The 14262-nt window shown below is 42.2% G+C and overlaps 2 protein-coding genes across 2 annotated transcripts in view; both read right to left on the minus strand.

Moving 5' to 3' along the window:
• The window catches only part of LOC135547686 (oxysterol-binding protein-related protein 6-like), a 93990-nt gene extending 89371 nt beyond the window's left edge, over positions 1 to 4619 (minus strand). The window contains exon 1 of the mRNA XM_064976916.1: positions 4338 to 4619. The gene's annotated coding sequence lies outside the window, so the exon portion shown is untranslated. The remainder of the gene's footprint in view (positions 1 to 4337) is intronic.
• A 3827-nt stretch (positions 4620 to 8446) lies between these two features.
• Positions 8447 to 12667, minus strand: rbm45 (RNA binding motif protein 45). The gene is made up of 10 exons (XM_064976917.1): positions 12121 to 12667; positions 10880 to 11002; positions 10668 to 10794; positions 10439 to 10558; positions 10166 to 10339; positions 9936 to 10065; positions 9696 to 9795; positions 9392 to 9555; positions 8943 to 9151; positions 8447 to 8689 (listed from the first exon to the last, which is right to left on the minus strand). Exons 1-9 carry the CDS (start codon positions 12388 to 12390, stop codon positions 8959 to 8961), a joined length of 1401 nt encoding a protein of 466 aa, XP_064832989.1. The 5' UTR covers positions 12391 to 12667; the 3' UTR covers positions 8447 to 8689; positions 8943 to 8958.
• Between the last annotated feature and the right edge of the window lie 1595 nt (positions 12668 to 14262).

Below are 14262 nucleotides of genomic sequence, written 5' to 3' on the forward strand. Positions count from 1 at the left end.
GGTTTTCACACACTGTTGCTGGTATTTTGGCCCATTCCTCCATGCAGATCTCCTCTAGAGCAGTGATGTTTTGGTGCTGTTGCTGGGCAACACAGACTTTCAACTCCCTCCAAAAATGTTATATGGGGTTGAGATCTGGAGACTGGCTAGGCCACTCCAGGACCTTGAAATGCTTCTTACGAAGCCACTCCTTCGTTGCCTGGGCGGTGTGTTTGGGATCATTGTCATGCTGAAAGACCTAGCCACGTTTCATCTTCAATGCCCATGCTGATGGAAGGAGGTTTTCACTAAAAATCTCACGATACATGGCCCCATTCATTCTTTCCTTTACACAGACCAGTTGTCCTGGTCCCTTTGCAGAAAAACAGCCCCAAAGCATGATGTTTCCACCCCCATGCTTCACAGTAGGCATGGTGTTCTTTGGATGCAACTCAGCATTCTTTGTCCTCCAAACACGACGAGTTGAGTTTTTACAATAAAGTTGTAATTTGGTTTCATCTGACCATATGACATTCTCCCAATCTTCTTCTGGATCATCCAAATGCTCTCTAGCAAACTTCAGACGGGTCTGTACATGTACTGGCTTAAGCAGGGGGACACGTCTGGCACTGCAGGATTTGAGTCCCTGGCGGCGTAGTGTGTTACTGATGGTAGGCTTTGTTACTTTGGTCCCAGCTCTCTGCAGGTCATTCACCAGGTCCCCCCGTGTGGTTCTGGGATTTTTGCTCACCATTCTTCACTGTTCTTCTCATTTTGACCCCACGGGGTGAGATCTTGCGTGGAGCCCCAGATCGAGGGAGATTATCAGTGGTCTTGTATGTCTTCCATTTCCTAATAATTGCTCCCACAGTTGATTTCTTCAAACCAAGCTGCTTACCTATTGCAGATCCAGTCTTCCCAGACTGGTGCAGGTCTACAATTTTGTTTCTGGTGTCCTTTGACAGCTCTTTGGTCTTGGCCATAGTGAAGTTTGGAGTGTGACTGTTTGAGGTTGTGGACAGGTGTCTTTTATACTGATAACAAGTTCAAACAGGTGCCATTAATACAGGTAACGAGTGGAGGACAGAGGAGCCTCTTAAAGAAGAAGTTACAGGTCTGTGAGAGCCAGAAATCTTGCTTGTTTGTAGGTGACCAAATACTTATTTTCCACCGTAATTTGCAAATAGATTCATTTAAATATCCTACAATGTGATTTTCTGGATTTTTTTTTCTCATTTTGTCTGTCATAGTTGAAGTTTACCTATGATGAAAATTACAGGCCTCTCTCATCTTTTTAAGTGGGAGAACTGGCACAATTGGTGGCTGACTAAATACTTTTTTGCCCCACTGTATATACTGAACAGAAAAGTGTTGGTCCCATGTTTCATAGGCAGACAAGTACCATCATATTTACATATCCCTTTATCTATGTGGGGTAAGGGGGTGCTATTGTTTATTTTGTTTAGATGAGGCATATGCCAGGTTCATGTACAATAACACCTAGTCAGTCATCAATATCAAAGTGTTATTGACCAGACTGTCAGTCATCATTATAACAGTGTTAGTGACCAGACTGTCAGTCATCATTATCACAGTGTTACTGACCAGACTGTCAGTCATCATTATCAAAGTGTTAGTGACCAGACTGTCAGTCATCATTATCACAGTGTTATTGACCAGACTGTCAGTCATCATTATCACAGTGTTAGTGACCAGACTGTCAGTCATCATTATCACAGTGTTAGTGACCAGACTGTCAGTCATCATTATCACAGTGTTAGTGACCAGACTGTCAGTCATCATTATCACAGTGTTACTGACCAGACTGTCAGTCATCATTATCAAAGTGTTAGTGACCAGACTGTCAGTCATCATTATCACAGTGTTACTGACCAGACTGTCAGTCATCATTATCACAGTGTTAGTGACCAGACTGTCAGTCATCATTATCACAGTGTTAGTGACCAGACTGTCAGTCATCATTATCACAGTGTTACTGACCAGACTGTCAGTCATCATTATCACAGTGTTACTGACCAGACTGTCAGTCATCATTATCACAGTGTTAGTGACCAGACTGTCAGTCATCATTATCAGTGTTACTGACCAGACTGTCAGTCATCATTATCACAGTGTTAGTGACCAGACTGTCAGTCATCATTATCACAGTGTTACTGACCAGACTGTCAGTCATCATTATCACAGTGTTAGTGACCAGACTGTCAGTCATCATTATCACAGTGTTAGTGATGGTCTGCTGCTCCAAGGGTGCTGCTGATCACCATTTCTGTTCCATAATTAAGCAGGTGGAAAACAGACCCATGTAGATCACATTACAGGAAGAGAACACAGGGGCTTCATTCCTATCAGGGAACAACTACTGCGTGATATTAACAGGTAATAAGCGCATAGTGATTGGTTGACTGGGAGGGGTGAAGAAGGTGAGATGAACTGAACTACTGGCAATGAGGTTAATACAGATGAGACTCCATTTCATATGTGATGACAAAAGTATTGCATCTGCTTCCACTGGCACCTTGTAACACTGGCACATTGTAACACGGGCACCTTGTAACACCGGCACCTTGTAACACCGGCACCTTGTAACACCGGCACCTTGTAACACCGGCACCTTGTAACACCGGCACCTTGTAACACCGGCACCTTGTAACACCGGCACCTTGTAACACCGGCACCTTGTAACACCGGCACCTTGTAACACCGGCACATTGTAACACCGGCACCTTGTAACACCGGCACATGAGCAAACAGTCTTACAACACTCACTCAGTTGGACAATAGAACTTAAATGGGAAGGCAATCATGTGATGTGGATGTGCATTGTAACTAGGCCTATATAATCTGTCTGATTTGACAGTGAAAGGCCTGTGGAGCTAAAGGTAGTTCATGGTGAAGGTGTACTGGTGTACTACAATAGAACAATACAAAAAGATTACTATTGCACCCTGAATATTGTATTTACAAAAGTAGAATCGACTGAACATTTCATTAACGTACAGTCTCATTAATAAACCTGACAGAAGCACAGGCTCTCAGCAAACTACTATAATTGACTAATTAAAAACAGCTCAAGGGTTCCAATTGTGTCACAATTTTTAATGAAACAAGTCATCAGAAAGATGAAAAGGTCTGTGTTTAATAAGAGAGCTGGTCTAGGATCAGTTTTGCCTTCTAAATGACATGAATGAGAAGGGGGACCTGACACTTGACCATGAAATAAAATGAGGACACCTTGAGCAGGTCTCCTCTCCTCAGTCCCCCAAAAAAATTAATAGTGCTACCAAAGCTTAATCTGTTCAGGGATGTGAATGCCTACACAAAGTTCTGACACACACACTTATCCCACCAGACATGCCACCAGGGGTCTTTTCATAGTCCCCAAATCCAGAGCAAATTCAAGAAAGCGTATATTATTATATAGAGCCCTTATTGCATGGAACTTCCTTCCATCTCATACTGCTCAAATAAACAGCAAACATATTATTATACAGATAAAGCAACACCTCGCGGCACAACGCCTCTCTCCTATTTAACCTAGATAGTTTGTCTGTATGCATTGATATGTAGGCTACATGTGCCTTTGAAAAAATAAATAAAGTTATGTATTTGAGCTGTTCTTGTCTATTGATGTTCTGTATTATGTTTCATGTTTGTGTGGACCCCAGGAAGAGTAGCTGCTGCTTTTGCAACAGCTAATGGGGATCCTAATAAAATACCAAATACCATGTAGTGACAGGCAGATAATTACAACATTGCGATTGTGAATCCCTCCCTCCAGGCAATGCCCTTTTGGTTCATTCAAGTCTGTGTTTAAATCTCACTGCAATGTCATATTCTGACCTTCATTGTATCTGGCTAAATTCCCTTATGGGATGGATTCTCATGCAGAATATCGTTGTAGGCTACTGCTCGGTGGGAAAAGGTATTGTACACAGTGCATGACAATCACATGTGAGAAGGTATATAGTGACAGCGTGATGATGCAACTTGTGTACGTCACTCACCAACTCATTTCTTCCTCATATAGACTACTTCACTTAATCGAAAGATAGTTTGACATTGTACAACTAAGACAACCATTTGAAATGAAGACATGAAATCAATGTCGTCCATTAGGCACTAGCAAATGCAGCAGAATTACGGTCATCGGTTTCTCAGGTAGGCATTGGTCAGGTGGGGCATAAACAGAAGTAGCCTTCCCTAGTGTCTGAGGATGCCTTGTTTGTTAACACTTGACTGGAAAGGCTTTTCAAGAAACAATTTGACTTCAATTACAAAGTGTAGGGCCGCAATTCACATAAAGTACAGTTTGACCAAGTATGGAAAACATAGCTTACCGAGGTATTATTGTACTGACCATGTCATTGCATTTTTTTGGCGCAGGAAATAAAATGAGACGACTTCCCTATACAACTGAAAAACCCGCGCCCTTCTTGAGACAGATGATAGCTAGAAGGTTCCGCGTTGAAACCCCTTGTGCATATAATAGATGATATAAAAGGTTTTGAACATAAGCAATGAAAAGTAAAAAAAAAAAAAAAAAAAAAAAGTATTGTATATATCCGTTTTCTTGAATACAGTGAGACGGATGCTCAATGCTCCTCCCTGCAGCAAGGATGAGTTTTGGAGGGAAGAAATGGCCGGACTGGATCCGCGCGCGAGATGGACCAATGGCGCTTTCGCAAACCCAGGCACTGGATTTCTGTCAGCGCAGTAAACAAGTCACGACAAGACTGCTAAAGACATTTCCAAAATGAGAATAATTGGGATTAGAAAGCTTGTACTAAATTCAAGCCTACTTGAAACGCAGGGACTTTTTTTTTTTTTTTTTAGATTAGTCTCTTTATGGAAACAAACATAGAGAAACAGTTTCACGTCAAACGTTATATTTCAGTGATGCTGACTTAGAACATCTGATGTTCGTTATTATAGGTCCCTGTATGTGACGGTACTATAAATTCTACTCCAGCCAATGAAGTCTAGCGCATATGTTGAGTGACCAATAACTGCAAATGGATGCAGCAATGGGACAACTGTGAGAAGCGTTCCCATGTTCGTACTTGGGTTTGTGGCGGAGGCATTTTACGATTGGGGAAATGGTATTGTATAATAGCATAGTACGACCTCTGCCAAAAAGGTCTGGATCCTCATGACACAGGTGGTACCGTTTACACTATGGTTTCTGGTTTGAGCTAGAATCTGTGCTCCATTAAACAGTGGTGGTGGTGGTGGTGGGGGGGGGGGTAAACTGAACTCACGATTGGTAAAAATGTAGAATTTCCATTTGTCCAGGATGAATGAGTCACCTCATTCCACCTCTCTCGTTGTGGAAGAGGATTAAGCAATGCAGCAGTCTCTCCCAATAATTAGACTGCCATCTTGTGGTTGTACTGTAAACCAAAGCCCTCAACGAGGCAAATGCAATTCTGTGGAATTTGTGACAAGCAAGTTTTATAGACTGAACATATAAAAGTTTGTTTAGTGCCTACTCAATCACTTTTTATAGCTACTGTTTACAGGCCTCCTGGGCCATATACAGCGTTCCTCATTGAGTTCCCTGAATTCCTATCGGACCTTGTAGTCATAGCAGATAATATTCAAATTTTTGGTGACTAATATTCACATGGAAAAGTCCACAGACCCACTCCAAAAGGCTTTCGGAGCCATCATCGACTCAGTGGTTTTGTCCAACATGTCTCTGGACCTACTCACTGCCACAGTCATACTCTGGGACCTAGTTTTGTCCCATGGAATAAATGTTGTGGATCTTAATGTTTTTCCTCAAAATCCTGGACAATCGGACCACCATTTTATTATGTTTGCAATTGCAACAAATAATCTGCTCAGACCCCAACCAGGGAGCATCAAAAGTTGTGCTATAAATTCACAGACAACGCAAAGATTCCTTGATGCCCTTCCAGACTCCCTTTGTCTACCGAAGGACGTCAGAGGACAAAAATCCGTTAACCACCTGAGGAACTCAATTTAACCTTGCGCAATACCCTAGATGGAGTTGCACCCCTAAAAACAAAACAAAATTCTCATAAGAAACTAGCTCCCTGGTATACAGAAAATACCCGTGCTCTGAAGCAAGCTTCCAGAAAAATGGAACGGAAATGGCACCACACCAAACTTGAAGTCTTCCGACTAGCTTGGAAAGACAGTACCGTGCAGTATCGAAGAGCCCTTACTGCTGCTCGATCATCCTATTTTTGCAACTTAATTGAGGAAAATAAGAACAATCCTAAATTTATTTTTGATACTGTCGCAAAGCTAACTAAAAAGCAGCATTCCCCAAGAGAGGTGGCTTTCACTTCAGCGGTAATAAATTCATGAATTTCTTTGAGGAAAATATCATAATTATTAGAAAGCAAATTATGGACTCCTCTTTAAATCTGCGTATTCCTTCAAAGCTCAGTTGTCCTGAGTCTGCACAACTCTGCAAGGACCTAGGATCAAGAGAGACACTCAAGTGTTTTAGTACTATATCTCTTGATACAATGATGAAAATAATCATGGCCTCTAAACCTTCAAGCAGCATACTGGACCCTATTCCAACTAAACTACTGAAAGAGCTGCTTCCTGTGCTTGGTCCTCCTATGTTGAACATAATAAATGGCTCTCTATCCACCGGATGTGTACCAAACTCACTAAAAGTGGCAGTAATAAAGCCTCTCTAGAAAAAGCCCAACCTTGACCCAGAAAATATAAAAAAACCATCGGCCTATATCGACCCCATCACAGCACTGAGACTGCACTTGTGAAGGTGGTAAATGACCTTTTAATGGCATCAGACCGATGCTTTACATCTGTCTTCGTGCTCCTAGACCTTAGTGCTGCTTTTGATACCATCGGTCACCACATTCTTTTGGAGAGTTTGGAAACTCAAATTGGTCTTCACAGACAAGTTCTGGCCTGGTTTAGATCTTATCTGTTGGAAAGATATGTTTGTCTCTGTGAATGGTTTGTCCTCTGACAAATCAACTGTAAATTTTGGTGTTCCTCAAGGTTCCGTTTTAGGACCACAATTGTTTTCACTATATATTTTACCTCTTGGGGATGTCATTCGAAAACATAATGTTAACTATCACTGCTATGCGGACGACACACAGCTGTACATTTCAATGAAACATGGTGAAGCCCCAAAATTGCCCTCGCTAGGAGCCTGTGTTTAAGACATTTGAAACTAACCTAACTACAACCTAACCAACAAAGCATTACATGGGCTTGCTCTTACCTATCTCTCTGATTTGGTCCTGCCGTACATACCTACACGTACGCTACGGTCACAAGACGCAGGCCTCCTAGTTGTCCCTAGAATTTCTAAGCAAACAGCTGGAGGCAGGGCTTTCTCCTATAGAGCTCCATTTTTATGGAATGGTCTGCCTACCCATGTGAGACGCAAATTCGGTCTCAACCTATAAGTCTTTACTGAGGACTCATCTCTTCAGTGGGTCATATGATTGAGTGTAGTCTGGCCCAGGAGTGTGAAGGTGAATGGAAAGGCTCTGGAGCAACGAACCGCCCTTGCTGTCTTTGCCTGGCCGGTTCCCCTCTTTGCACTGGGATTCTCTGCCTCTAACCCTATTACAGGGGCTGAGTCACTGGCTTACTGGTGCTCTTTCATGTCGTCCCTAGGAGGGGTGCGTCACTTGAGTGGGTTGAGTCACTGATGTGATCTTCCTGTCTGGGTTGGCGCCCCCCTTGGGTTGTGCCATGGCGAAGATCTTTGTGGGCTTTTCTCAGCCTTGTCTCAGGATGGTAAGTTGGTGGTTGAAGGTATCCCTCTCGTGGTGTGGGGGCTGTGCTTTGGCTGTTTGGCCCTGTCCGGGGATGTCATCGGATGGGGCCACAGTGTCTCCTGACCCCTCCTGTCTCAGCCTCCAGTATTTATGCTGCAGTAGTTTGTGTCGGGGGGCTAGAGTCAGTTTGTTATATCTGGAGTACTTCTCCTGTCTTATCCGGTGTCCTGTGTGAATTTAAGTATGCTCTCTCGAATTCTCTTTCTTTCTCTCTCCGAGGAGCTGAGCCCTAGGACCATGTCTCAGGACTACCTGGCATGATGACTCCTTGCTGTCCCCAGTCCACCTGGCCGTGCTGCTGCTCCAGTTTCAACTGTTCTACCTGTGTTTATTATTATTTGTAGTAAATCAGGTGATTTATCATTAATATATTTTATATCTGAAGTCTGACCGTTGCTTTCCTGGTTCTATTTTAGACCCCACCCAACCCTAGCTGGTCCTTAATGTATTCTTAATGTATTTTACCAGTCTTTCCAGCAACATTCTGAATTTGCGGCCATGTTATGCCCTTCAGCCCACTGGAAACAACAAGTAGGCTCCATTAAAACTTGGGCATAATACAACAAATCTAGTCTGCTAATAACATTGAGGAAAAACTACAATATTTGACACTCATTAAAAACAAAAAATAAATTCACACAAAATGCATTGGGTGTTTTTTTTATTGAGAACATATTAGGACCAATGCAGATTCAAACTCTATTCCTTAACATCAAAATATCAATCTTGAGGAGAAAAGGACCACCACTGTCATCACCTTCAGCGTTAGTACAAAGAAACATCAAAGTAAGGTACAGAGATCACTGTCCGTAGTGTGGTCGTAATTTGGTCCTGTCATCATTTATGTCGGTTCAGTCATGTTGGAGGTCATGTCACTTAGGTCATCTCTGTAGGAACAAAAACATCAGCACTTTAAATATGCATTAAACTGTGTTGGTCTCTCCTAATGTGTTGCCCAGAGTCAGGTTAAGAAAAAGAAAAGGTATATTGTTTAGTCCTGCTATGTACTTACCTTATGTCTGCTGGTAACGCAACATACGGCTCTGGTAATTCAAGTATGTATAAAGAAAAAAACAGCTGGTGGACACTCGCTGTCATTGATCGCTACAGAATTTACTCTTAAACCTTGGAGACACTTACCTTGTTCTGTGTCCCCCTAATAGGTGCGTTGACGTTTGTGAGACTCCTCTTTGGGCGGGTCAGCCCGCATCACCTTCATTTTAACGCCATTCACCATTTGACCGTGTAGGGTTGCCATGGCATCATCAGCACTCTTCCTCTCTGCGTACTTCATGTAGCCCACATTCCGTCCAGGCACAAGGAAAACCTCAACCAGAGAGCCAAAACGGCTGTAGAAACAGAGAGAGGGGAATAAGTGACCGGCAGGAATTTTGACCTCCCCCCAATCATCAATACACACAAGATCGCAACTATTCCTCTAGCCCAAAGTTAAAAAGGGAATAGCACAGTACAGAAAACCTTTTAAACAATTAAAAATATTTTATAAACTGTTGTTAGTTTAAAGAGTTTATCAGTAATAAGTCTTAATAAACAGTGTATTAATGAAAATAATGGCAAGTATCTCATACCAGAACACATCTTCAAGCACATCCATGGGCAGAGGCAAAGGTTTGAAGACCACAAATAGGCGTTCTTTCACCCGGCTGTCTGAGGGGGCCAACTTCTGGAGAGGTGGGAGTGCAACATCTGTCTGTACCCGGGGGCTCTGAGGAACAGCGGGTGATGGGTAGCCCTGACAACGACATATCATAAAGTTTGTTAGGAAGTTCAATCATCATGTAGTAGTTTTTTTATTTTTTTAAAGCTTGGTTAGCTCTAGAAAGTACTAGAAAAGGCCTCGTTCCCTCAAGGTTAACCAAGTCAGTAACTTACAGTACTCGTCTTCCTAAGTGGTGGTGGGCCAGTAGGAGCATTGCACACAATAGACATCATCTGGGCTGCTACCAGCTGCATGGCCATCCTTCCCACTGGACTGGAGACAACAAGAGGGTAAATAAGGACCAAACAATAACAACGACCTACCACACCTGCAATAACATCTACTAAACATTTGTATGTGACAAATAAAGTTAGATTTGATGTACAATACCATGAAGTTACATTTCATCCTACCTTCTTCTGTCCTGCCCATCATCAATGTGAGTGACTACTAGCCGGTTCCCAGGTGGGTACTCAAAGCCATCCAGTTTGTTTTTCGCATAGACAGCTGATCCAAGGTTGTTGTAGCGAATCATAGCTTGCCCTGAAAGGGTAAAAAAAAACACAAAAACACTACTAGCTACCAATTCCTATGCAATACATCAGGTGTTGCATCTGAGGGAGTAACTGTGTATTGTGGCTACCTGTGCTGAAACCATATGAATCCTGCTGCATCTCGCAATAATCCATCCCCGGGATCAGGTCAAAGAGGCTATAGACTTGATCTTGTGTGATGCTCGCCCTGGATGACACCATTAAGCACCTGGTGATGATGTCTGTGCCCCGCATGTCTCCCCTGGTATGAAAACCAGAGTCCACTACAATGGGAGGAAATAGAATGGCTTAGAATTTGAGGAAAAAACGATCATGGGTCTGAAAAAATTGTAGGTCTAATCACACCAATGGCAGGTACATACCAAATGGATAGGAAGTCATTCCTGGGTCACCCTGGACATGCTCTGCTCTGGCAGGGCTAAAGTAGTCGTTGTCTGGGGCTGGCGTTTTGTTCCTCGGCTCTGCAAGAATGGCCCTATATGCTGTTGTAAACAAAAAAACATGGATTACTAGATTGATAGTTTGGGTTTTCACAGACATGATAAATGAATAAAAATGAATAAAAAATGAATTAAAAAAAAGACAACTTACTCTTCTCACAGTTCTCTATGGCGGTGGCTGCCTGTGAGGGTTTGTGGTATCTCACATACCCCAGGCCCTTACTTTCTCCTGTGGTTTTATTCTTTACGATGATGCAATACTCAATGTCACCATATTCCTGTGAGAACAAATGAGTAATAAGCATAGGCAATTCCAATACGGTTTACCAGCCAAATACAACACGATCGAGGGTGATGAACTACCTTGAATGTTTCTTTCAAGTCGTCCTCCGTAAAGGTTTTGGGAATCATCACAAATATTCTGGTGAGCTCCTCATCCTCCACGTCTCGGTGGCTTCCGGAGGACCTCGCCTGGGCAATAAACACCTGGCAGAAGAGATAACTTGGCACGATTAATAAATATATAAAAAAATACACACACACCAAACCTGACAGAAGAGAAAGAACCTACGCCGACAGGTGAAGTAAAGGCTTACGAGCCGCACCCCAATAATCAGGAAAATGACTGAGATTACTCTGGGAGTGTGATTCGTGCCTTTTGTCCAATCCGTTTGCAGTATAAGGCTGGTATCTCGAAGTGGACTTGTGTGTCTGTCTTCCTCCCAGAAGGAGAGGGCACCTACGCATTACGAGCAGTCTCATGCTGTGATCTCCAGAGCAGAGTGCTGCTGAAAGGAGGCATCCCCTGTGTCTGTCATGCACACCAAGTGGTGCAACGCAGACAAGGTTTCGAGCGCCAGACTGAGGAGACCAAGTCGGTCCTTCTGGTTGCGCGTGATATTTCGTCTTTGGAAAAAAAAAACTGCCCAGCCCTCTGACAACGGGCACATCATGGATATAACCCCGTTTTAACATATTTTAGTAACTACTTTTAACATCTGTTTTCTTCAAACTGCATTGTTGGTTAAGGACTTGTAGTAAGTAAACATTTCACTCATGTCTACACCTTTTGTATTCGGCACGTGACACATACAATTATTTTATTTGACAGCATCCACCATTTTAAAGTAGTCAAATGGGTGAGGATTCCTATTGAGTTGGGAGCAATTCGCCAATGAAGAAGAAAATGGAGTACCTTAAAAACAAATATTGCCTCAATGGTGCTGCCCATACTGTCACAGATGCTATATAAACGGTACAGATACAAAAAGGGGTCCTCCATCTCCATGGCCTGCTCACCCCCCCCCCCCCCATCTTAAAAGACATGCAGTTCCAAGTGGTCAAATCGAGTATCTTGTTAATATAATAGACCATCTGTAATCTGTTTTAGGGATAATATGCTGGTGCAATTTCTTGCACCACCCCATGTAACATTTTTGGTCAACAAAATGTGCAAGGCAGTTTCCGAACTTCGAAAGGCTGCAATACGTAGGCCCAACTCCTTCACCCAGCATGATACTTCCCGCCGGGAAACCAAATGAAGAAGCACTAGCTACAATAAGTGTTAATAACATGAGCAAAGTCACTGAAGCCAGAGTACTTACCTTGATTGGTTTGGTTCCTTCGACCAAGCATTTTCCATGCATTTCTTCCATAGCCGTACATGCCTCGGACGATTTGGTAAATTTCACAAAGGACACTCCTTTTGACTCCTTTGTCTGTTTGTCTTTCACTACCCAAACATCCTGAATTTCTCCAAAAAGAGAAAACTGCTCCCGGATCATGTCCTCGGTGATGGACTTACTTGTAACTAGAAACAAGCGACTATTTGGGGGATCATCGAGATCCGTCGACGGCCTAAATGCATCCTCCATTTTACCACCCTGAAAACTATCTCGCTTAGCTAATGTTAGCTAACAAGAGACACACACACACTTGCGAAGTTGAGTCGACGATGATCCGTAAACAGTTATCAATAGTTTAAAGGTTTCACTTGGTCTGTCTACCAAATTTTCAAATCAAATTTTAAAAAACAAACAATTAATAGTATATTTTCTGTAGCGAGTGATATTACGTTTGATACTGAAACTCCGAGAAATGCGTCGAAATTGCGGCAACGTACAAACGCCTGTCTCTCCTTTTCCGGAAGAAACACGTGATCAATGACGTCCAAAGATTCGTTTCGTCGAACAACCACCTGATTGGTTAGGTATAGAGCGATAAATAGTCATGGCGTCTTTTTGTAAGCACTATAACTCCACTATGAAATCGTTGGACAATGCCTATGGAGAAAATGAATGGCATTTTGGTAGTTTTTTTTTTGCATAAACACAGGAGATCTTATACGTTCTGTTCTATGAGATAATCTTCATCAGCTAACGTCACATTTTGTGAATGTTGAAGAATTTATGTTATTAAAAAAAGCACATAAACCACAAAGGCTTCATAATTCATAAAGGTCATGTTAACTGACTGCTATTATCTTATAGAACAAAACGTAAGATCTCCTAAACCTTAATTCCAAAAGCCTATTTAGACATACTTTTTTTCACATAGGGGTGGCTGAATGAACCAGAGGTTCGGGCTTTAGGACTACAAGCAAGCACTTCCTTCTTCTTCTTTTGAGTTTAACGGAGGTTGGCATCCGATATGTTGCAATACAGCCCCCAACTGGACTATACTATAAATGTATTACACTTTCAAATCAAATAACATTTTATTGGTCACATACACATGTTTAGCAGATGTTATTGTGGGTGTTGCGAAATGCTTGTGGTCCATAATTTAAAATATTAAAATACATTTAAAAAAAACCTTCCAACTAACCCTACAGTCATTAAAAACTAACTACCCCAATCCAATAATATGACCCTAACTGCTCCCGCACCATGCCAATGGCCTGGGAGGAAGGGACACCACCACACAACACACCCTATAACTCTTCTGAAGTCAAATCTCGTACGCCCAAATACTTCTCTGCAGCTGCCACCACAACATCTATTTCTGTGATTTACGTTACATTTCTGCGGTACAGTTAATAACCATTGCCATAAACGCTAAGAAGCCAACCTTACTGAAGCATATATCACTCTTTGGCCTATCCCTCTGTGCTGGCACATTGTCCTGGTCACCATCGTCCTGGTCACCTCAGAAAACTTCTCAGAGCGCCAATGGAGAGCATGAGCAGTGGCCACACACAGGAGTATATTTTATACTTATATAGTTTCATTCCATTCATTTACTAGATTGTGTGTTTTAGGTTTTGTTGTGGAATTTGTTAGATATTAGATTTTGTTGTGGAATTGTTAGATATTACCTGTTAGATACTGCTGCACTGTCGGATCTAAAAGCATAAGCATTTCACTACACTCGCAATAACATCTGCTAACCATGTGTATGTGACCAATAAAATTTGATTTGATTCAGATTTTTTTCTACTTCTACGGATCAGAAGAAACATGTGTTGTGTCTCACAAGAGGTGGCAGGGTAGCCGAGTGGTTAGAGCGTTGGATTAGTAAACCGAAAAGTTGCAAGTTCAAATCCCCAAGCTGACAAGGTACAAATCTGTCATTCTGCCCCTGAACAGGCAGTTATCCCACTGTTCCTAGGCCGTCATTGAAAATGAGAATTTGTTCTTAACTGACTTGCCTAGTAAAATAAAGGTAAAAATAAATAAAAAAATATGTTTGAAGTGTTGTGTGTGTGTCTCTTAGGAACAGGGCACCCCTCAAGGGGCTTATATCTG

This window comes from Oncorhynchus masou, chromosome 10, assembly GCF_036934945.1.
Source record: "Oncorhynchus masou masou isolate Uvic2021 chromosome 10, UVic_Omas_1.1, whole genome shotgun sequence".
NCBI classification, from domain to species: Eukaryota; Metazoa; Chordata; class Actinopteri; order Salmoniformes; family Salmonidae; genus Oncorhynchus; species Oncorhynchus masou.